This window comes from Astatotilapia calliptera, chromosome 1 (genome assembly GCF_964374335.1).
Source record: "Astatotilapia calliptera chromosome 1, fAstCal68.1, whole genome shotgun sequence".
Taxonomy (NCBI): Eukaryota; Metazoa; Chordata; class Actinopteri; order Cichliformes; family Cichlidae; genus Astatotilapia; species Astatotilapia calliptera.
The window spans coordinates 22845685-22869818 of record NC_137422.1 but is presented as its reverse complement, the minus strand read 5'-3'; the positions used below and the strand labels follow the sequence as shown (position 1 = coordinate 22869818).

Here is a 24134-nt window from a genome sequence, read left to right as displayed (position 1 = left end):
TGAGCCTCAGAGTCAGGTTTTGTTTACCAGCATCACACAGTGGACACATAATCACATGCTACTAATGGACCCCTGCTCCTTTTGTAACTCTTCCCCTTGCTGTTATCCAGCCAGTTTGGTGAACATATGAATTCAATGAGTGCGTTGGCACTTTCTTCTGAGAGGAGCAGCGAGACAAGTGGAAAGTTACTCAGAAGTAAACAAGACTTGAGGCCAGTGTTATTATCTGTTTAAACAGCTCTATCCTCAGTAAGTGTGCAAAAGAACACAACCAGTGTTTCACAGAAGAGCAGGAAGGAATTGGTCAACCTCTGGTTTGCTCAAGTGTTCTTTGAGAGGCTCCGAGAGTTTGGATGAAACTGACCTTCGCCTTCTGTGTTCTCCTAGTCTGTCCAGTCATTGGCAGCAATGATAAAAGAACACATAAACACTTCCCCCGCTGTAAATACAGAAGCGAAACTGGGTGTAGGGTGAGCTGAAAGCAATTATTTATTTTGTGAAAATTAAATGGAAACAAAATTCTAAATACGCTGGATATGTTATTTACACAACTGCAGTTGCACATCACTGGTAAGGGATCTAATGAGCTTCCTGTAGTGCAGCAAGTATGAGAAATACTTCCACCGCCAGATGAATTTAAGTCACAAAATTGTAATTGCAACATATTAGGAGCAGCGCACGCTTAAATATCACTACCTTAAGCTGAATATGTGATCTTAGGGTTACTTTCAGTTCAATATTATTTTATTTTATGCAACTCCACTGCTGCCCAGCTATGTGAAGGAACGTACAGGTGGTGATAAATCTCCACTCTAGCACCTCTTGCATTTGTCAGGCTCTTTTTACGAGTGGAAGACAAAAGGACTTTGATGAGCTAGAGTAGCTCTTACTCCACCGGAAAAGGAAAAGTATCCCCACAATCATTTGACCTTTTACGATTCAGAGAAAAATGAATCTCCTACCTCTAACTAACCTCAGCCTAGTGCAGAGGCCATACTTATAGGGTGCTCAGTAAAGTACACAATGCAGATGTAATGGATCCATCACACTTGACAGCAGGACTCCAAGCAGATTAAATAACAGATGTGCTGTGCATTGCATTAATATACATTCTTGGTGTTGGCACATGGATACCCTTGTTCTTTATGTACTTGATAAAATCAGATCAAGTTTCCACTCCAGATATGGCACATTGAGAACAAACTGCTCAGACCTCCACCGCACAAGTTGATAGCAACATACAGAGACACTATTTACACACATATTTGATTTGGCAGTTATTTATTTATTTTTAAGGATTTGTGTCTTATCCTGGCCTCAAACCCTGGATCTTTTGTTTAATCAGGCTAATGTGCAAAACACTACACTATCCTTTGTTTTCTATGCTATATACAGCACGAGTTTTACCTCTAACTAGGCCTAACACTACGAGAGTCAGTCACTTATGATGCATGTAAATCCTCCAGTGGTGCAACATTGTAAATAACTCTAATGCCAGTCCTGCTTCATTAATAGTGCTTTGGACAGAGCGGAATCTCAGAGAAAGCCCTGAGGCCACGTTTCCCATGTAACTGATGTCAGCAGGCAGTTTGCGCTAATGTTGGCAGTGTCTATTCATGCCAAGACAAATGTCAGCTGAGGCCTCACTGTCCAGGTCCCAGCTTGTGGTAGTGAGTTTATTATATTAGACTCTGAAAATCCCTTCTAAGCTGCCTCGTGCCCAGTGGAACTGTATGGGGCTCTGGGAAAGGTTGGGTTCCCAGACAGAAAAGGCCGTGTTGCTCATTGGTGGCCTTTTCCATGATTGTAGGGCGCTGCCAAGAAATTATTATTTTTTTGTTGGTAGTGTATTTAAGAGTTATCTCATTTTGTTATAGACTGTAAAATTCTCCTGTTCTTGTTTGGGAGTCACCAGGAAATGTTTTTGGTATGTTTTCTATTTTTAGCTTATACTTTAGTATTACACATTAGCTTCAGACAGCTTGATTAATGTATGTTGGATTTGCTTTGCTTTGTGTAATTATGCACGATTTTGTTTGAACAGTTTTCACTCTATAGGAATGTTTTCTCTAGTTGTATCTGGACTTTACTTAACATGCACGTGAGTCCTCCATTATGTTATCATGGTATAAAACACAAACCAGAAATGTTTTTTTTTCCGTTCTGTATTTTATGGTCACAAATTATTATAGTAGGTTCATTGCTCTGTTTGCAAGTGAACTACGTATGGGTGTTGAGACAACCATACGTAGGGAGATAGTGGGGTTTTGGGAATGAACTTACTAAAAAATTCCAAAGCCAGGAGTTGTAATTTGGGACTGTTGGTCAAAGTGGAACAGTACTGTTTGGAGTGAGTGAAAAGCATTAAAAGGAGAAAAATCTGTTGATGAAAATGCAACACAATCCTGACAATGCACATCAGCTTCATTGATTTGATAAGTGTGAGCTGAGGTGCTTTGCTGGAACTCATGACTTGCATCTTTGGGGAGGTTTATGCTGCATATTTTGTTTCTCAACACACAAAATTCACCTAAGTCTATGTCTATGTGAATTAATTATAACTAACAAACAAACAAAAACATTAAGCTGAATGCATAACAACCACTGGTTCTATTTCTTATATGGAAAATATTTCAGGGTTGAGGTTATGATGATTCCTCTATGTGCAGTTTTTGCTTTCTAGATTCAGTGAGTCATGTAGGAAAAGTAGTTCTCCTGATTCTGGGGGTAGACGAGAACTTTAGGGCAGTGATGGCGTAAATTAAAAAATACAAACACACGAAAACAATAATTAAAAAATTGAAAAAGTTGAGAAATCTGAAATAATTAATCCCCAGCTGCAGAGTATGTTTGTTGCACTTGGACACCACTGCCCAGAAGAAAGTGGGTATGTCCTTAAAGATGATGACCAGAAGCCTCACGAGACTGTAGTCACAGTGATAAGAGTTTATAAACAATGTGGAAATATAGGCCATGCTTGCTGTTCTTCATCTAATTTTCAAACACTGTCAGATACATTTCTTTCTGTTTTTAGTATGGCTGATATTGTCCCATAATTTATCCGCTCCTGTTCTTTGAGCCTCTCCTCTTTAAGTTACATGTTTTCAAGCTTCTATAAGCCATCTCCTCATTTTTGTTCTACCACCATCAATGCCCCGACTCTGGAGGAAGTCCAGTCTCTGCCTCTTGCAATTCACTACTATAATTTACTGGACAACATAGAATGTTTTGTAATTTTCCCTCTGTACTTTGAATCACTTGAATTAAAGACTTTCAGCTTTAATTCAAATGATTTTATAAAAATTCTGCATGAACTGTTTAGAAATTACAGACATTTTTACACAGTCTCCTATTTTCAGAGGAACAGCCCTGTACACTTCCCAGTTCATCATGCTGCTTCCATAAAGACTACTTATGATGTTCCACTGCCAACCAAACATGCGCATGTTTGACATGAGGCATACTTCAGATCATGAGCTCGTTCTGTACTTCTCCATACTTTCCTCCTCCCATCATTCTGGTACAAGTTAATATTGCTTCCATCTGTCCAAAGAACCGTGCAGGCTCTTAGATGTTTTCTGGCAAAGTCTAATTTGGCCTTGTTTTCGAGTGTTTTGCACCTTCATGTAAACCCTCTGTATTTACAGTAATGAAAGCTTCCTGTGATGGTAGACTTTGTTATGCCGACCTCCTTGTGATTGTTTAAATGTTGTGAAATTGTTTTTCTTAACCATGCAGTACTACTTATGGCGTTGTATAAGTAATACTGAATTGAATTGAAACAAATACTTTTATCTAGGATGTCACTCTACACAGCAAATCCAGCATGTCCAAATTAACACTGTCGGATTTGATTTCAACACTATTAAAGTGTCTATATGGGTCCACACCAGAGAGTGTTAATTTAACTCTTTTTGGAGAGTTGGTACGTTAACTCTGATTTAGTGTTAAACACCAAATCTGTCTGGAGTTGATAATTTAACACTTGGTGTTAAGAGTTTATATATTAACTCTCAAAGAGTATTTTAGTTTAACTACGTAAGAGTTATCTTCTAATTCATTCTAAAAAGCGGGAATTTTACTGTTCTGAACTTCTAGAAATTTCTTTTGGAAATAAACATTTACTAAAAAGATGCAATGGTTTTTGAAAAACATTTATTCTGAACTGTGCACCCCAATTTCAAAACATTTTCTGAAAGATGTAACAGTATACATGTTCTCACTTTCATTAGAATTTTGTTTATCAAAAGGTCTGACATGGTAAATGCAAATAACAGCATTCTCATCACTTATTTCTTTAATACAATATGCATGTCCTTCATTCATCCCTTTGTGGAACTTCAACGCACTTCTGCTCTCCCCCATATTCCATCTTCACAAGCATATCCTGTGTGGAGATTGAATAAAAATTAGTTGACACTAATTAATGGCACAAATAATCCAGTAAACAATTGCAGCACAGTAAAAAAAAAAAAAAGGAATCCTCTTTGAGCCATTACTTGTGTAAAGTATTTTCCCAAAAGACAAGGACACAGGTAACAGGTAATACTGAACTAAATGTAAAACCTCAACCTTTTTCATTTTTACCTAAACCGTGTGCACAAAACTCTGGAGGGATCTATGCTAACGTAGAATCCAGTCAGGACGTCAGCTACTGCTGTTTGCTCGTTGTTGTTTTTTTTATGGGCGATCGTTTTCAGGCTTCAAGTAGCACCATTACACCAACATTTCACATTCTACACATTGTTTTAGGTGTATTTGACCAAAAGTTTGACTGAAAATTCACATGCAAGCTTTTTTTCAAGGCTGTGGTATTTGCCCGCAAACAATACCTTTCAGCTAGCTAAAACAGAATATTATGCTATCACCGAGCAACATGGCTAATGCCTTTCACACAGCTTTGTCTCAACTCCAAAGAGCCACAGAAGTAAAAGCTAATAACAATTGAAACAATCTTTGAAAAAAATGACTTACCAAGCATGGCAAACAACTCAAATATGTAGAGCAAAATGTTCTGAAACGGCTTCACTTCAGCTTCGATTGGAGCCTATGGTGCTGAGGGCGGAGTCTGTGAATTTACTCTGTTGGTGTCATAGCCCCTCTAGGAGTTCAGAGTTAAGAGGTCAAGAGTTAATGTTTCCATTGTAACACCTCCAGATTTGACAGAGAAACACTCATTTTTAACACTCGATTTTAACTACTATCATTTTACACCTCAGAGTTACATTAAAAGAATGTGACTCTGCTTAGAGTAAAATTAACTCTACTTTTGCAAGAAGACTATTAACACCAAAAAATTTAACACTTTTGAATTTGCTGTGTAGGATGCTGCTTCCTGCTGGAGCATACTGGTCACTATATTTTGCACTATATTTTGCTCCGAATTCCAAAGGATTTCTCCAGATTTCAACTATTGTCCAAAATGGCCTTGGACAAATATAAAGGTAGAAAAGAGTCATGTCATCTGGGAGCTCAAAAAGTTTTCTTTTTCAACTTGTTTAATCTCAAATCCTCTTAGGTAACCATTACGCTGGATGCTAGTTTGAAAAAGGAAACAAACCTTTTGGGTACTTCTAATTTATAGCACACCTCTGTTTCTGAGTAACATGTGTGCTTAATTTTCTGCACACTTTTACTAACTAGACTGTCTGCAAACAGGTTTTTAGCTTTGTCTTGTTATTATATCAACCCTTGGCACTAAATGTACCAGAGATAAATAGTTAAAACTGTGGAAAACTAATAAAAAACAAGCATTTTAGCCACACACATGCTAATTTGAGACACAGATGACAAACACGTTTTTCTGCTTACGTTGTCCCACTTTGTCTGTGTTATTCAGTGTTTCTCATCGTCTTCGTGCATTTTCCTTTCCATTGCCACACAGCTGTACTTAATTCCAGGAAAACGCACATAGCTTTTATTTACAGCTAGCAACTCTTGTGCAGTTGTAGATGTGTTGTATCGCAGTCCAACCCCCACCCACCCTTTCTCCTAAGTGTATTATGTAAAGTAGACAATAAAAACGGTTTCATAACAGGTTGCTTTTTTGCCTCCTCAGTGCTTAATTATGAATTTCTGCTTAAAATACTATAATAATTTTACGCTGTATGCTTTTAGATGACTTAATTTGAATAGTAAAAGACTACCAATGCTGCTTCTGTTTTATTTTGAAGTCCCTTTTGTAGCACGGGCGCTACTGCCTTTTCAAAAAAATATAAAAACAAATTGTTCCGAAAGTCAGTCGAAACACTGGCCTGAATTCAAAACAAAATGAAAACGCAATAATAATATACGCCCAATCTAAGCAGAGCGGTCGTTAAACAAATATGATTTCACCGCACGACAATAAAATGTGTTCGAACAGAAGACACGGATGATGACTCTTCTGACAGTTTAAGCTGTTGGATGGTCCCCAGCTTGAGAGCCACATGGAAACATACATCTTACAAAACACTTGGTTTTGTGGAAATTCCACACAAGACAAAATGTCCTTTTCTTCCTTATGTGGTACATTATGTACCAAAAAGTGCACTTTCCCCATTTGTAATGTTAATATTTACCAGGTTACTGAATCTTAAAATATTAACACTTTCACAAAAGTAGTGCAAACAGATAAATCTCGAGTTGACCTCATTTTGTATTATTTATATCGCTAGAAAACCTGCTGTCTTTTAAAAGGTCAGAGACGTGGTTCCAGGTTTGAGCCAGATGTTGCTCTGAGTTCAGAAAAAGTGCTAGAGAAGATTGAGACGAAGTGAGCTGCAGTTTATAAAGTCTTGCTTTTCTGCTATTTTCCTTGTTATGTGTCCAAAAATCATTGGTAAATCTCAGGCTGGCTTCAAACTGAAAGGAGGCAGGTCGTGGAATCAAGTTTTACACTGTGCATATTTGTTTAGGGAAAGAGGTATCAGAGGTGAACTAGATTTAAAGGTTATTGCAGGATATTTGCTACAGGAAGGCAAAGAAACTTTCACAGAAACTTTAATCATTTGCCTTAATTTATTACTACCCAACATTTTAACTGTATAAACGAACGCATTTCTGAAGATCTGTCTTTTAGTACTTATTGTAATGTCTTTCAGAATGTGCATTAGCTCCAGCAAATGAGTGTATCATGTAAATTTATGTCTTGGATTAAGAAGGCTTCTAATCTGGTCACTGGCAGTGTGTCTTGAAAGTCAGTTATGACAGAGAGAGGATTAAAGTCATCAGGCATACAGATGGAGAACAGACATCATGCAGGCAAACAAGCCGTGAAGTTGCTGGATCCTGTATGTGAATTGCATCATATAAAGCATCATAAAGTCTAGACGCATAAATAACACATGAATGACTCACTAATAGATCCTAGCAGGGTAATTCCATCTCAAATCAACCAATTTTCAGAACACTTCCTGCTCAGCTATCTCCATTTTTGTTACAATGTTTATAGCACAGTGTTTGAACATATATAATACGTGCTGTGAAATTTTAGCTTCATATATCAACTACTTTTCAAGATTTATTTTTTTGAAAAACTGTCACTTTTTGCAGCAATGTTTGAACATTAATATATCACAGAATATTAGGATAAAAGCCTGAAATCTTCACCAGTTGTTCTTACCATCAAAATTAATCAGGATCTGTAGTTTGGGACAGAAGCATCAAAAATTGCCGGACTATTGGATTGTTAAGAAATGAAGATGAATAAAAGTCCAGCATTTCAGCAGCACACAGTAATAAAAAAACAAACAAACATTAAATTGCAAAAGCCAGTTAGGTCTGATTTATCTGAGACACAATGACCCAGTAGTAAGTCACACACACACACACACACACACACACACACACACACACACACACACACACACACACACACACACACACACACACACACACACACACACACACACACACACACACTTTGCAATTGTTTTATTAATTCTTTTCACATGTTGCACTTGCTTCTTTGCACTTGAAAAACCCAGCCTGCGAGGGGTTACTAAATGCATCACAAATGCGCAAGTCTGTTGCACAACTTTAGTGCTCTCCCACTGTCTCTCTATCTCTCTCTCGCTGTAGTGCTCTGGTATGAAGACAAGAAAACCAAAACATGGCTGTGCTTTCTTCCCGAGAACACAGCTGTTCTTGAGTTGGTACATAACCATAAAATTTTTAATTCTCGATGTCTCACATCTGACTTTCAAGACGTCACCTGTCAATTGCCAGATTCTTAAACCAAGATATAAGTACATGTACATGATACACTGATTACTGGAAACTAATGCACACCATGGAAGACATTACTCAACAAAGAACACGTGGACGATTAGACCTGTGCTTCTGTGTCCTTCTTCACAGTGGAAAAACCCAAATTATGAGCCTATGTGGCAGTTTTGGTTCTTACTGTGTAAGCAGGGGATTTCAAGGATTGCCTGCATCACAGTGGCCAACAGCCAGTCGTGTTGCTTCTCACTCAACTTTCAACTTTTCATTTTTTTTACTCAATCGCAAGTCTTTCTCTTTGTATTTTTGTGTGTACTATGTGGATTGCCCTAATTTGGATGTGCATTTTATTCAAGTGGCCAAACTTCAGCATTGTAGAGCTCTTGGGAGGTACACAGAGGAGAAACCAAACACATGTCTCTGCCTTGTCCTAGCAAACACAGCTGTTACTGCGTCCCCACGTCACCCCTCGCCGTCTGAACTCGTTTGCCCAGAATTCCCCTGGCCAAACAAACCAAGCAGGTCAACACAGAAGTAGCAGCCAGTTTATACTGAAAATGTGCTAAACAAGCATTCATTCAGGACTCAAAGGCAACACAAGTAAGTGCTGCCTTCTGCAAGTACTGTGCCTCATAAGTTTTAACAGGAATATCAATGTAATATGTTGTAATTAACTGGGTATAAACACAACAGAGTTCACCTTTTATTTCTGCAGTTTGTCGTGTATTCATGATAGAATTAATAATTCCCTGTAAGGGTTTACACATGGCTATTTATGAGGTCTGTAGTTGTTGTTCTACATTTTAGGTATATAGTATGTTCACATTTTATTTAGGTAAGGTTAGGTCATTAGACAGACTGGGTATGTTTATAGCACCTATTTCAAAGCAAGTATTTTACAATCGGTATAAAAGGGTGTTTTACACGCACTGTTTCACATGAGAAAACTAGATAAAAGTGCTATAACAATCTTGTAAGTGGGAAAGGCCAATGTTATTGGTTTGTCTTTTTGTGCATTGGCCTCTGATGATCTATATTGTCTAATAAACAGCAGACACACTGAGTTTTTGTATAACGCCTTTGTGTAGATGAATGATTTTCTCAGTTGCTCAGGACTATGAGACTTCCATCTGTGTGGCTGTTTTCAAGTTTTTAGCCTGGAGGGGAAATCTAGAAGACTGTGGATCTGGGCCTTTGCTGTGAGTGGTTATTTAAAGTGACCTTTTCTCGGGTTATCAAAACTACATAAATCATCAATCTTTCAGAGAAAGCATGCCGTGGCCTGTGTTCCATAACTTCTACAGAACAAATACGTTTTTTGGGCAATCTTTAAATCCATTGTACTGTGGTGTCAGCAGTCATGTTTCCTTCCTTTCTATTATTGTGAATTTTGGACCAGTAAGCCTTCTTCGTCATTTTTAAGAACCTTGTGAAAATTATACATTCAACACAGAGCCGTGACTCAAAAGGATATCGATAAGGTGGATTTGAGGACATTTTTCTTTTCCAAAATACACTAAGCAGAGACCTTGTGCAGCATTAGGAAGAATCCATTCTATTTATAGTTGTACTTAAACAACTGATCAAAGACTGGCACACTATTAAACTCTGGATTTATGGTGACACTGCAATTTTTGTCTGTCTCCGTTAGTTAAATAATCTAAAGTTTACTGGGCAGTAGAGTACAGTTATATAACTTTGTAAGAGTATTAAAAACAGACCAGATCCTTTTTTTTTCTTCCTCGGTTATCTATACAAGCCTGAAAACAATAAGTGCTACATTCCAGGGATGGATGAACCTTTGTTCTGTTTGGATTTAATTTCAAGAAAGAAGGGTTAAAAAACAAAACAAATGAAAAAAAAATACAACATTTTCCCTTCAAGAAGGACGCAGCAGGAATCACTTTTACTTCAAAGCAAGAGTGTTTTGTTTTTTTGTTTGGTTGTTGTTGTTTTTTTAACAACAGAATAATTTAAGTGAACATTCAGTTCTACCTGTTCCTTCAGGATCCCTGATTGAAATTAAAGCAAGAGCAGCTGTCTGTACAGCTATATTTAGGTTGAACAGCTTCAAACACATAATACAAAGAAGTCTGCTGTCTGTTCATCCTACCTGAGGGGGGCAGAAAAAACATCTGGGCGGTGGACCCACTGGTCTGGATAGAAAGACACATGCAGCTTTGCCTTAATGGGAAACAGACGTGTTTATTTTTGGATGTATACGTAGAAATTCTCCCACCTGTGATGCAAAAGCAATACTATTGGTAGCAAAAAGGACTATCTGTTATCCATGATGGTAGTATATAATAATGGCAAATGACTAGAAATAGTGGCAAAGGCACACTTCAGTACAAGACAGAAATAGAAATGTAAGGCAACGATAGTGTAGGTTTTATTTAAGTTAAGGTGATTTTTTTTTAGTTGTTTGAAGTTAGTAAGATGGAGAGTATGGGAGCTAAATGGAAAATCACACAAGCGATCTTCAGGGTATAAGCGGCAGCAGGTCTGAAACTCACTGGTCAACAGATCAAACCAACAGTCACCTTAGTGTAATGGACGTACTTTACAGTGTTTGGGAGAAAATCCCAACAATTAAATTATGAGCAAGCACTTTACTACGATGGGAAGGAAAAACTTCCTTTTAACAGAAGGAAACACTCCAGTAGGACCTGGATCAGGGCAAGGCAACCATCTGCCATGACCAGCTGAGGGGTGTGGGGAAAAGAGAAAAGAAGAAAGACACAAGGAAAGAAAGAGCACAGACAGTCAACATTCTGCAGAGCTATGTAAACATGTAGGGAGTGAAAGGAGGTGAGTGGAGGAGAAGTGCGCAGTGCATCACAGTATATTACATGAAATCTTGCAGCACTTAGAGACTAGTGCAGCAATATTAAGGGTTTGTTCAGGGTCAACTGATCTAGTCTTAACTATAAGCTTTATCAAAAAAGTGTTGCTACCTGCAATTGATAAGTATGTACTTAGTGTTTTAAGTAATACAGTGGCTGATCCACTATTTCTGTTTCGTCTCTTTTATGTTTTCTTGGTCTCTTGGCTATAGAACCCAAAACTGTTACGTAGACCAACATTTAGCAACTTTACAAGATTGGGTAAAACAAAGCCTTTCAGTTGCAGCTTTTTTTTTTCCACCATGAGCTGTTCTTGTCATTGACTAAGCAAAATATAACTCTTGTAATACAGAAATGAGTATATCTTAAAATAAGATGAATGCCATATTTTCAGATGTTTTTTTATTTTTAAAAAGATGCATAGTATCCACATCAAATTTTAATGGTTTCTTCTTTTGCACATACCACTCGGACATTATGCAGAGTTCCTCCAGAAAATCAATGCTACTTTAGTACTGTTTTTCTCGAAGGATGTCAACCATGAGGTGGAGATTTAGCATCAATCTGTGGAGTTTGAAACTTTTTTAGAATACTAACAATCTGTAATCATGTGTTTGTCTTTAAACTATGGGGTTTACCACAAGAGTTTCTCAGTCTTTCTTTTATTCTTTTCACAAATCCGAGTTTAACTTACTTTAACTTACTTAACTCTGTGTACTATTCTTTTGTTCCAAATGGTACAGGTCATCAAATTTTGGAAATTCGTGTGGTTTCAATAAAAACTTTAGAACTTGAATGGCTGAAGGTATGATCGTTAACATGTCTTGGTTTGCTGATATTATCGTTTCCCTTCTTTTTTCTGAATTCCTGGCACAACCAAATATTACTGTGTCATAATCAAGCCCTTTATGCCCTTTAAGAGGGCGATTCAACACAGGACAATATTTGTACAGCAGAAATCCAAGAAGCTCCAACAAATTTGTGACTCTCCTACATGAAAAGCAGACAGCTGATCTTTGATGTAGAAACTAAAGAGGTTAAATATTGTTTTTAAAAGAACATTTAGCAGAGACAAAAAAAAAGCCCTGCCTCTGGACTCCCTCCACTGTGAATGTAAGGGATGACACTGACAACTGAGAGCAAGTATTCAGCTTTTAACACTTCAGCATCACTTCGCTCTCTGCTGAGCTTGACAGATCAATAGACTGCCTCACAGCAGGCCCTTGGGAAGTAAAAAGACATCACAGCAGTGTCACTGCTTACCTTTTTACAGTGACAATGAAACCCGAGTATGACAAGGACCCCAATTTGGCAGCTATCTTGTGTTCCCGTTTAAAAGCCTAATTAACTGTTTGATTGGCTGTGAGAGTCAGTGCTGGGCGAGTATGTGAAAAATGAACAATCAGGTTCTAATTATTTGTCAGTTCAAATAGATATGATTGCGTAATTACAGTCCCTAACCTGAACCCTTCAAAGATGAACGCTGTGACAGAGTCTGTTTGGGAAACTCAAGTTTATTTAGCCTATATTCAGTGAAGCAGTCCTGCTGGCACCGTATATTATTAAAAGTACCTGAGTCTGACTTAAGAGTTGTGTTGCTGCACAGAAAGCTTTTCAGAAAAAATGCCCATTTGAAGATTTTTCCACTCGTCTTTTTGTTTCCAAATATCCTCCCATACATGATAAAACTGTTTCTCAATTCTCCCACACGTGCTGATTGGTGAATGTAGGTCAACACAGATAAATTTGAAACCTCAGATTTTGTAATCACTTCATGTTGTTTACATTTATTCTTTTTTTTAACTTCAGGAAAAGTTTGTGGAAAGTTGCTGGACAATCATTTTGTTTGTTGTTTTTTTCAGGGCAATAGAGAAAGAGTCAACTACACTATCTATTGATTCAGCCATCAAAAAAGGTCTTTCTTTAGACAGAACGTTTTTGTTTTTTTTTTCACAAAAAAACCCTTTCTTTAACTTTCCTTTAATTTTCTGTGCTCTACCATTAAAATAAACAAGCAGGAAAATGTATTTATTTAAGTTAGAAAAGTTAGAAAAAGGACTTTTTTTTAAATCGTAAATTTACAGTTCTTTTAGTGTATTTATTCTTTTTCTTCTGCGTCAAACATGTGGTTGGGGCATACTTTCTGTGCCAAACACTGTTCTGCATTTGCTGTAAAGGAAATAGAAACTTCCAGAAAATTTCCAGGGTCTTTGCTGAAGAAGCAATTCTTTTTCTCGAATTACACCAAACCACATTAAAGTTACATATTGTTTTATATACTTCTTCCAAAACTGATGATTCTTAGTTAAGAATAGGCTAATATGTCACCGACCTGATGTTGTCTTAAAAGACAACATCTAAGTATTTAGTTTTATAGGAAAGCACATGTGGTAGATATTCAGGACAATGGACCTAACAGTCAATACTATGTTTAGATTATACATACTGCTGTGAGTATTGCTGTCCATGCCTCCATGGTAGAGGAGAGGATGGATTTCTTTGTGGGGATGAAGGTAACAAAACAATGAGGGTAGCAAGAAAGAAGAAACGGGTTGCAGACCATAATTTTGCCACTGAGTTTTACTGCTGAGCCTCTAAGCTTCAGTGCTGTTGAGCCCTCATTACTCATCACATCAAACCTTTCTAATAACAACCTTCACTGCTCATCTAAGTGAATTCTTTCAGGAACAGGTACAACAGGTATCTGGTTGATGGTGATAACTGTTTTTATTTAAAATATTCTTTTTTTTTCCTTTAGGCAATATTCTGTTACGTTTGCGCTCCTTGCAGTGATTTGACAGTGGGGATTACACTCCTTTAATTATTTCCGCTGCAAATTGTTGACACCATTAGTCAAGGCTTTCATTTGGGATAAAACAATAGCCCCACAGCTCCAACTAATATGTTCAAGCACTGGCTTTTTGTGCCCTCTGCTGACAGATGATGGATTTTGCATTTCAGCTTTCTACGTATTATGCTATAATTTGTTAGCAATTAGTTAACCATACTTACTGTAGTGTGTGCCTTAGCTTTCTTTTGCACTCATCATTACAAAGTGTTGCATGTCATTATTCCAATTTTTCATGAGTTCCTGTATAAAATATAAACTTTATATTTTTTGTTGTTTCTCAGATAACAATAACATTATTTTCTCAGTAGTCATTCATAATTGCATGTGTGTAGCTTATGTATGTATGCAGCTGAGTGTGAGTATTAGTATGTTTGCTGGTTCGAACTTGTAAAATTTCCCGGTTTCTTCAGTTAAGTTGTTTTTCAAGGGGTTTCTTGGTGTGGACAGGTGCCTTCGGTATGTTGTGGGCACGCTGGCAGACTTTCCATGTCTGTACACCTCAGTGCCAGTCTATGTGGGCAGCAAGGAAGCCACTTGTAGGAGCTGTGTGAGATACAAAAATTTAATGGCACACGAGGATTCAGTGCATATCAGTTATTTTCCGTTTCAGCTTCAGGTGTTACCCATTAAATGCTGATTTGAATACGCTTCTAAAAGTAGGAAGATCTGCTACGTCGTTACTAAAAAGCTATAGCTTCCAAATCAAAGTTTCTCAAATAAGCTGTTACATTAGCAGTGATGGTTTGATCAGTCAATACTCACCCATTGAAGCATGACAGATCACAGATGGGAAGGTTGCAGGTGAAGCATTCAGGTCATTCTGCTGGTCTTGAGTAGGGTCATTTCCTGCAGGCACAGGACAAACTGAAGCACACAGTAAGAGTGACAGAAAATAAACACTGAAAATACAAAATTGCAAAGTTAGTGTAAATATATACTGCTGCGTATTGGAAATGACTCAGCTTCAAGTTTGATGTCAGTTGAAGCTCACTTTAGACTTCTTGTACATTTCCTTTAACTAAACACAGCAGCAGATTGTTGTACCTGTACAGACTCCTTGTCCCGTTTCAGTTCCCTCCCCTAGTAACATTTCCTGCAGCAGGCTGTCCATTTTGGCCTCGCCAAGCAGCTGTGCTAAGTGAAGAGTCTCAACCATCTGCCAGGCCACACTCTGCAGGGGAGGCAGGATCAGCAGGAGTTCCCCAAACCTTCCTCGCTGCTCACATGTTGCTTCTTCTAAGAGAAGATGGGCCTGGAAACGGAGATGTCGAACCACCTGAGGACTCTTCAGTCCCGAACAGTCTGCATTACATAAGGTAAGAAAGTCTTATGTAAATATAATATTGTATAAGGGAACCACTTAAATAAATGCACTTTGGTCAAATTTAATCTAAGCATGGGTAACCATAAGTTTAAAATGTAAATGAAAGAAGAAAAGAAACAATAAGACAATGATAAAAATAATATCAACAATCCTCACAGAATGAAATGCACTGAATAAGAACTGACCAACTGATCATCATGAAGACAAACCAGAATCCTGTTAGAACAATGTTTTGTAGATAGATTATGTGAAATATGATTTTTTAGTCTAAATAAGAACTATTCTGTTTGAAGCATGAAAAAACAGACATTGTTGATTAGGCCTGCCTTTCAGTGTCTGGGCCAGCACAGCTCTCCTTAATTAATGCAGCAATGAATTCTGAGTTATGCAATCACTATTTTACAGAAGATATCTATCTGTGGACTGAATCTACACGCACAGTAGGTGGTGCAGAAAGACAACAAACGTCAGGATGGTGTTCAAGTGCTGAAACCCAATAGAAGTTGAAGCTAGTTGGACTTGTGTGAGAGTCTGTTGACGTTTTACGGTAATAATTATCCAGAAATATAGCAAATTCACAAACTTTTTCTCCAGTTGAATGTTATCTATTTGACAGGTGTGATTACTTATACAAGGCTAATTTTGTATAATTAGGGGAAAGGCGTGATGGGAGTGTTTCAAGTGCAAATGAAAAAATAGGGCTGAATGAACTATATGTGGATAATTGAAATCAAACCTAGAATATGACTGATTATATTCATCTCTGTCTTGGACAGAGATGAATATGTTTGCCAGTTCAGACCGTTTGGACCTCCGGTCTATCCCTACCACAACAGGTAAATGGGGAATGAAGTTAAGCAGGCAGCCTCTCTGCCTGACTGCCAAGAATGCCACCACATCCTGATATTAGAAAATCTCTCTGAAACGTACTGAACTCAGACCGCTCAGACTAAACTATAGCTGAAATTGGCAAGAACAATAAACCAAGAGAGAACATAAAAAAATCAGCCTTTTTTCAGTGCAATAGAAAAGGGCAAACAGAAATCAACCTCATTCACCTTCTCACATGCTGACTGAACTAACCTGGGGCAAAGAAGACAATCGTCCGGAGGCAAGCAAACTCTTTGTCTGTGATGACCAGCTCTCTGAGAGGTTTGACCAGCTCCTCTTGAATTCTGAATGCCACTCTGGATATCTCTACTTCTGCACCTCTCGGTGGAATCACAAAGTCATTACCTAGTCAATTAAGAAAAAGATAGTCATTCACGTCCAAGAAGTTTAAGTGTGAAGTTCAGGCTACAATGCACAAAATACTACAGAGAACACATCTGTCCTACCAAGAAGAATGACATTATTGTAAGGCAGTGAGCGTCTTGCTACCCCTAAGATAAGATGTTCTGCAGAGTGGGTTCGTAGAAGGGTTACCTGCAAGCACACATACACGGGTTTCACATAATATAAAGAGTCAAACTTGGCATGGACAGATATATCTTAGCTGTTTAGTATAAAAGGTTCATTCCTCTTTGTACCCTGTCATCTATTGGAAGGCTACAAAACTCTGGGATGTGTTTAGCCCATTCCACCAGCAGGAGGAGTTGCTGCTTCATGGACTCGAACACCTCTCCCACACCTGCTGTCTTCTTGGTGGTGATGTCATGGCTCCTAGGAGAGAGAAGTGCTGGGAACTGAAAGAAACAAAGTATAATCTGAATTCACAGTAAACAGGTACCATGGATGTAAACCTTAGTGTATGTGCGCGATTAAGGAGATAAACCACAAACATTCTTTTTTTTTTAAATGGATCAGTTGGACCACATAACAATCCATTTCAGAATTCCTGCATTGCTGTAATTAGTGTACCAACCGTCTCTCTATGCTGCAGTAAACCCTGATAACAAACACTTGCAGTCTTACATGGTGTCCTACTGAGTTTCTTATTATACTATGTAAAAGCAGACAATGCCAAGTCCTATTTTCTTACATGTACAACAAGAGAAATCACTCTAAGAGACACTGTCTGACGTGACATTGTGCTACTTAAAACTTGCTTGAAGACTGCCTGATAACAAATGCTAAAGCACACCAACTCTTATGCTTTGTAACATCACATTACTTCTTCATATTAGCCATTGTGTCAACACAGTTTGTTACATAGCACTTAACAAATTACAGGTATAAGAAGTGTTATCGACTACACCCTTTTTTGCACACTTCATCCAATTTGGATATTAGTCTCCATTTAAAGTGTAACAATTATAACAGACTTTTAAAAAATGAATTTAGATAACTGCTGTTTTAAAAACAGCACATCGGCTCAAATATCATGCAAATGCACATGAGTGGGCCGCCTGTGGCTCAAGTGTTAGTGGCTGCCCTCTAATCATGAGATGCACCCAAACGGTCCTTCAAATAAATGCTTTCTGTAACTGCTGTAAGGTTAAAAGACGGCTCATAAGTGCAGGGCAGTTAAGAAGAATCACTTTGTTCAGTAGCTGTGTGCTCTAACATCTTTTTGCGGTCTTGCATTTATTTGACTTCAGATTAATCTTTAATACTTAAGGATCAAAACTATTTTCCTTTTCTGTTAAATTCAGTTAACTTTTTGGCTTACTGCGAACCAAAATGAATTCATTAAAATCATGTAACCTTAGAATTTTTCATCTCTTAGCTTTATTTAAATCATTTCTAAAATGATTTAAAAAAAGTGGTATACACATTAAAAAAGGATTAATTTCTGCCAAAGAACATAACATCTAAGACCAGTAGTGTGTTACCTGCTGAACAGTGGTCTCTGCCTGCAGCAGCACACTGATGGACAAAGTGCCCACTGTCTGCTCCTTGGCTCTCTGACTGTTGATGCAGTCTCTCTCATTCTGAACAGCTGGACATTAAAGAGAGGAAAGAACCATCAGGCAAGCTTCTTGGCATCTCCGCACATTAGTCCTGCACTTGACTGTTTTTTTTACTCGCCTCCTCAGCAAATACATCCCGAAAGAAATGCCCTACTCTTCATCTCAACAGAGTCCCTCTATCCCCCGTGACACTGAAGCTGCTGTTTATGGCTATATTAGCCACGCCAAATGCTGCATACTCGGGAAATGTGGCACAAATTGGATAAAAATAAAATTCTCCGGGAGCCTCTTTAAGTTTCCTTCTGTTTGCATATTTAAGTGTCTCTATTCCAGGATTTAAAGGAGTATCGAGTGAGTAAATGTTACATTCCTTAATATGAAATAACTGAGAGGATGATGAAATGTGATATGAATGGGTGCACAATTATGTTTCATATAATGCTGGCAACATCCTACTCAAGGTTTATCACTGGTAAGTATAAAGTTGCAGAAGAGGAAGTATGGGGAACCAATAAGAAGTATGTAGTACATCTAAATGTAAACCTGGTGACGTTAATATTTTAATCCAGCCGTGTAGACTTTCTTCGGTTTGATGTGCTTTAATGTGACATTTTGTTTTTGACAGCTTCTTACATTTGCTACTGACAGTAACAGTTGATGTGGAGGCTTGGGCGCTCGCTGATTAAGATTATATTTTGAAGGGAAGATGTCATCACATGTTGTTGACCCATCCGCAAGTGTCATTAGAAACACGGCAATCTGGATGGCCTCAGACTAATTCTAAAATGGCTCTACAAAGTCAGACAACACAACCAAGTGTCAGAGTAATCAGTCATCAGAGGTGTCCTCTCAGCAACCAATCTGGAGCACATTAATCAAACTAAAGGAGGAAAAGGAGCAGCAGCAGCACCAGCAGGGTCCCTCTGTACTTCACTGACATGGTGCTGCATGACAATGTCACAAATGAGCCTTCTGTGGAACATAAATTAAGTTTAGTTTTGGAGTAAACAGTTACACGGCTTACTTGGAGGTCGAGTACAAAATAACACGATACTGGAGACTTGTTCAATATTTTTACTCATCCGTTCCCACAACAGCTGTACTTGAAAGTGTTATTAGAACATGTTATGCAAATCAGGCAAATTAATGAAATACACGTTTAAAAGCACACCGCTGGCCGTGACTTCAAAGGGTTGTGAGCAACTGCTGTCCAGAAAAATGGAGAGCAAATATTTGGCCGTGCTCAGCTGTGTTAATTATTCATGTGAAACGAGGCTCCTTTGATTGCATCGCTTTCTCCTTGCTTCTCAGTAGGAGTCGATAAAAGATAAAGCCAACGATAGACACAGTCCACGTAAACACACCTGGAAATTGACACTGACACGTTCACTGTTTCTCAAGAAAGATTTTTTTTTCCGCTTTTTTTGATGAAGTGATATTGATTGTTTTATTTTTCACTGAAGTAGACAGGTTTAAATGTAAAAGTACAGAGCAAAATGTGAGGTCCTGGATATTCTCAATAAGGTACAGCTGAACCTTTTTAGGTAGGTTGTTATAGCTAAGTGCATTTTTTTTTTTCAAATTAAAGACTAAAAGAAAGTTTTATTACACAAAAAAGAAAATCTTAACTCTAACCTTCCTTTCTCATTCCGGCCTTGAAACACTTTCGTAGTCTGCAATAGCGGCACTGGTTCCTCTTGTCTTTGTCCACAATGCATTGCCTATCGAACCTGAAACGAATGCGTCGTATTGCATAAGAACTTCATCTCAAGCACAAACAGTTCAGTCTTGAACTGTTTCAGAGAATTTACGCCGCTAACGTTGCACTGAATGGTTAATCTGCAGGTTTAAAGTGAGCAGCAGAGGTCAAGTAAGGCTCCATTATTCATTTTTTTAAAATTTGCTAGTTATGTACTTTCTGAATATAAATGTTATAGCTCAAAGTATGTTAAACCATTGAACCAAAGACTTCATTTTAATATTTTGGTGATTTGTTTTAGGTATAGAAAAATTGTTATGCTTTGTACAGCAATCAGCTGGCCCTATGATAGTACTCACCTACAGCTGTAAGTGTGGTTGTTGCGAATGCTCCTCCTGAAGAAGCCCTTGCAGCCATCGCAACTGGGTGCACCGTAATGTTTACCTGTGGCTCTGTCTGCACATATGAAGCATTGCGTCTTTGCGCCATCGGCCCCTGACAGGGATGAGGAGGATGCTGACACTACTGAACCTATGGGACAGCAGAAAATATTCAGATAATATGCCTGCGAGGAAAGGTTTGACTAGCCGTCCACTGTAAGAAAGTGGGATTCTCTATGAACCTTTTTAGCTGGTCACAAACGAATAAGTAAATATCTCTGAGCTGCTTCTAAACAACACAAACAGAAAGATGGCCATACTCCAAAGAACCTCCACTTTGATAGGAACAAACTTGTGATGTGATACAGAGGATCTTTTATGATCTTGTTTTCAGTGGTGGGTTACAACTAAAATGTTTTCACCTGAATCTAAATGTTCCAGCTTAAAGCATGTTAAACCACTTATTACTGCATTACATTATTGTTGCATGTAAATCTGTGAATGAAAGCTACATTCAAAAAATGATGTTACCTAAACTAAACACAGATCAAGTGAGTTACCGATAGAGATGTTTTACTTGGAAAGAAAGAAAACACAATTTTGCCTTGACCTTTCTTCCCCCCCATTACATTAGAGTGAAAACTACACTGAAAACCACCTTGTGTCTACCACACTGTTATGTTGCATTTCACCTCCATGTCTGTCCAGACCTTACCTTTGACCTCTTGGAGATAAATTGTGCAAGAGTCAGGATTGCAGAATGTACCTTTAAGGCATTTTTTGAGAAGCAGTGCTATAAGTTGGAGAGGCTTTTCCTGTCTCTGAGCTTCTGTTTCCATTTGCGTTTTAACTCAAATTGTGACTGAGGGCAGGCTACATGTGATAAAACAGTCACCATCCAACTGGCTGGTGTAAAGTGAGTAAGTGTGTAATAAACAAGAAGCAGTCTGGAAAACAAGCATTAGTGTGGTTGTGCGTTTCTGGCTATCATCTTATGTTACAAATATCACCATTTCATTATCTTTTCATATTAGACATGTATGTGATATTTTTGTCACAATTAGCTAACCAAGTCTTGAATTCTGCCAAAAAGTATTTTATGAGGTCACGTAGAATATTTTGACCAACTCCGATCAGCTCATCCTTGATTCATTTTAGGATTGTAGCTTCTGATTACCATCTATTTAAGTTGTAACTGTACTCTGCTTTCTAATTATGTTACACTTCCATCTAACCCATTAACAGAAACACGTAATGAATCATATTTCACCTCCGTGAAAATAATACCTTTGTACACAGAGATGAATTTGCAGAAAGGTGCTGATTATGCACTTTTGAACCCCTCAGAATCATCTTCGCACTGCTTCATAGCTGGAACAGTGTGAGGATAATAAAAGCAGGGTTATAGGTAATGATATCAGCTGTATATGAATGGCATGGACCCCTAAGGAACACTGTACCCATGAGTAAAAGGTAATTCCCCATTTAATTAAAGCAGTTTAGAAGCCAGTTAAGAACCAAAGTCCACTACTCTCCTCTGGCTAATTTTACACTGGGCACTCAGCCTCCCACCGTGTTGCTCTAAACTGCATCTTACCCCTCTTGTTGCAGGACTGTCTCGCTTTAAAAGCACTGACCATCAAATATGCCATCTTGGTGTAATATTCCTGCACTAATGCACATATTTTACATGCCCCCAGCTATAATGTCTGTAAATTGCACACTTAGTTTAGGCAGATGAAGCAGCTAGGGATTTTCAATTTAACAAGGAAATGCTTTCTGTGGCCAAAGATCAGCTAGATTGAATTAAGAGATTAGAATACATTTGCCTCGCAGTTATCTGGATTTAAAGAGCAGCCTAGTAGTGAAGCTTCTTCATTTAAATTGGCAAGGAAAGGGGCTGATTCAGCTCAACAGAGTCCTAATTAGAATGACAATAGATCAGAATGTAAACTGATGTAGACCTATGGAAAAAGTAATCTGCAACTATTTTGATAATTTATGCCTTATACATAAACATTTTTATGCAACAATGCCCGATATGGACTATGGACTTGGACCTTGGACCCTGTGAAACTGTGGCATTTCACACTTGGACGTAATTTCAAGTATTAAAATAAGGTTAGCTGGACTAATTAATAAAAAACAAAAACAAAAACTAGATCCCCAAAGTGATGCATTTTCAAAGCAGATCTCTTTTTAATATTCAGTTGTGCAGTTTCAGTATCTTTTGGTGTGACAGTGGACAACACTCTGAAGATCGTTACTTGTAATCAAGAGCAATTTAGGTGAAAGCTCATCATACCTGTTTTATTTGCTCGTAGAGGAACCAGCATCATGTTGTTTAACAGTTTAGTCTCTGTGCTGCCATGAGTGCACTCCAGTTTAAGGATAGTCCCAGTAAGCTTCATGGTCTCTGGACTCTGTGAAGGGTTTCTGAGATATGCAAAGCTCCAGCAGTGTCAATTTTAACTTCCAGGTCATGCATTCGGCTTAGTTCTCATCCCTCACAAGTTTCCCGTGTGTGGCTCCAATTCTTTTCGTTCCCACTATTGTTTGAAAGCTTTTGTCTTTGTGCTCTTGAGCCACTCTACAGGTATTAATCTTCTTTAAAATGTCACTTGTAACATTCTTGTGGTGTGCTGAAAAGCTTGCACCATGACGGTCCTCTCAAGTAACCTGTCATTGACTCAAATTGGGTCGTTGTCCGTTTGCTTTTTTTCTTATCTGTATCTGCAAAGCATATCGAGGGGAAAGTTCAGAGACAAACTTGGCTCACTGTGACGAGCACAAATAGATAAGACCAGTGTTAGTTAGATGTTAAAAATATAAATGTCTTGCTCTTTTTCTTCTTTTTATTATTTATTTATCTAGCTTTATTAGGAAGATAAATGTGATCAAATAAAGACAAAGAAATCCAAAGACTACATGCTGGGATGTCTTTCATTGATTTTAGGAAAGGTATTCTCTTAGCTTGGACAATCAATATGCCACTGAAGAGTGATGTAGCATAAACAAACAGAATGGGAGACTGTTGAGAAGAGTACGGGCCATGCCTGATTAACCTTTTGTTTTAATTTTTGAGGTAAGTAATACAAGACGGTGCCACATTGCAGGGGGCACAAGTGACATTTATTTACGGAGGATCGCTGTTTTTGTCTCCCTTCTACTGATAGAAGGTATTTTATTTGCTTGATAGAGACAGACATCCCTCTTTTGTTCACCTTTTCACATAAGCAGACTATTGTATATTTGGTCTTATTGATCAGTGCTGAAATCCTCAGGTTATCTGTACAAAAGTGCAAAATCCGAGGTTGTCTCTTCATTCACTGCGGTTGCTTCAGAAAATGCCATTACAGCTCAGGGAAAAAAAACAAAACGCAAAAAGCAAACCGTAGCTTGATGTATACTTCATGTATGCTTGATGTATACTTGCTACTTTTAAAAGCAAGATAACTGACCTGTTTGAAAAAAAAAAACCGATGTTGATTTTGGCTCTTTTTGTTGCTTCTGAAAATATAGCTCCGATTAAAAATCAGAGATGCTCTGTTTGTTGTAAGATTCAAAAGGATGGAAGTATACCTGTGGTGTAAGACTTTAGGATAGACATTCACAGTCTAAACTCTGTATGATCTGAGATACAAAGAGAGCACATATACCACGATGTGTGATTTTAGACTTCAGGTATTCAAGTCAGGGTGTGTTAAGGGACAGAATTCTAAAAATGTGAAAGACAGGGAGAAAGGTGAGCATCGTCACACAATTTTTTACAAATTATAACAAATTATATGTCAGACCACATATGAGCTTCCCCAGTACCGATATCCATCATACTTTGGTGTAATGGGATTTCCTGGGTGAGTAGCACTCCCTCCTTCAATGTCATGCTAGGCCGTGGGTCAGACCTCCCCTGGCAGTGGCTCACACACTCAAGCTTTGCTTAGGTGATTGATTGATCATAAAACCCCCAAAGCCAT

At 38.1% G+C, this 24134-nt stretch overlaps 1 protein-coding gene and 1 long non-coding RNA gene across 3 annotated transcripts; both read right to left on the bottom strand.

Annotated features, from left to right (window-relative positions):
* Window positions 1–4138: 4138 nt before the first annotated feature.
* On the bottom strand, window positions 4139–10457 carry LOC145425458 (uncharacterized). The gene is made up of 3 exons (XR_013906147.1): window positions 10319–10457; window positions 4975–5099; window positions 4139–4387 (listed from the first exon to the last, which is right to left on the bottom strand). It is a non-coding gene; the product is annotated as an uncharacterized LOC145425458 (long non-coding RNA).
* A 3297-nt stretch (window positions 10458–13754) lies between these two features.
* Window positions 13755–22854, bottom strand: hnf4b (hepatic nuclear factor 4, beta). Of its 2 annotated transcripts, none has more exons than XM_026168492.2 (10): window positions 22463–22854; window positions 20137–20308; window positions 19714–19808; window positions 18001–18107; window positions 16756–16911; window positions 16564–16651; window positions 16310–16462; window positions 14947–15204; window positions 14665–14766; window positions 13755–14445 (listed from the first exon to the last, which is right to left on the bottom strand). In XM_026168492.2, exons 1-10 carry the CDS (start codon window positions 22566–22568, stop codon window positions 14402–14404), a joined length of 1281 nt encoding a protein of 426 aa, XP_026024277.1. In that variant the 5' UTR covers window positions 22569–22854; the 3' UTR covers window positions 13755–14401. The 2 variants fall into 2 exon arrangements, with proteins under 2 accessions (XP_026024277.1, XP_026024291.1); XM_026168506.2 differs by having other exon boundaries at window positions 14665–14748.
* Window positions 22855–24134: the final 1280 nt, after the last annotated feature.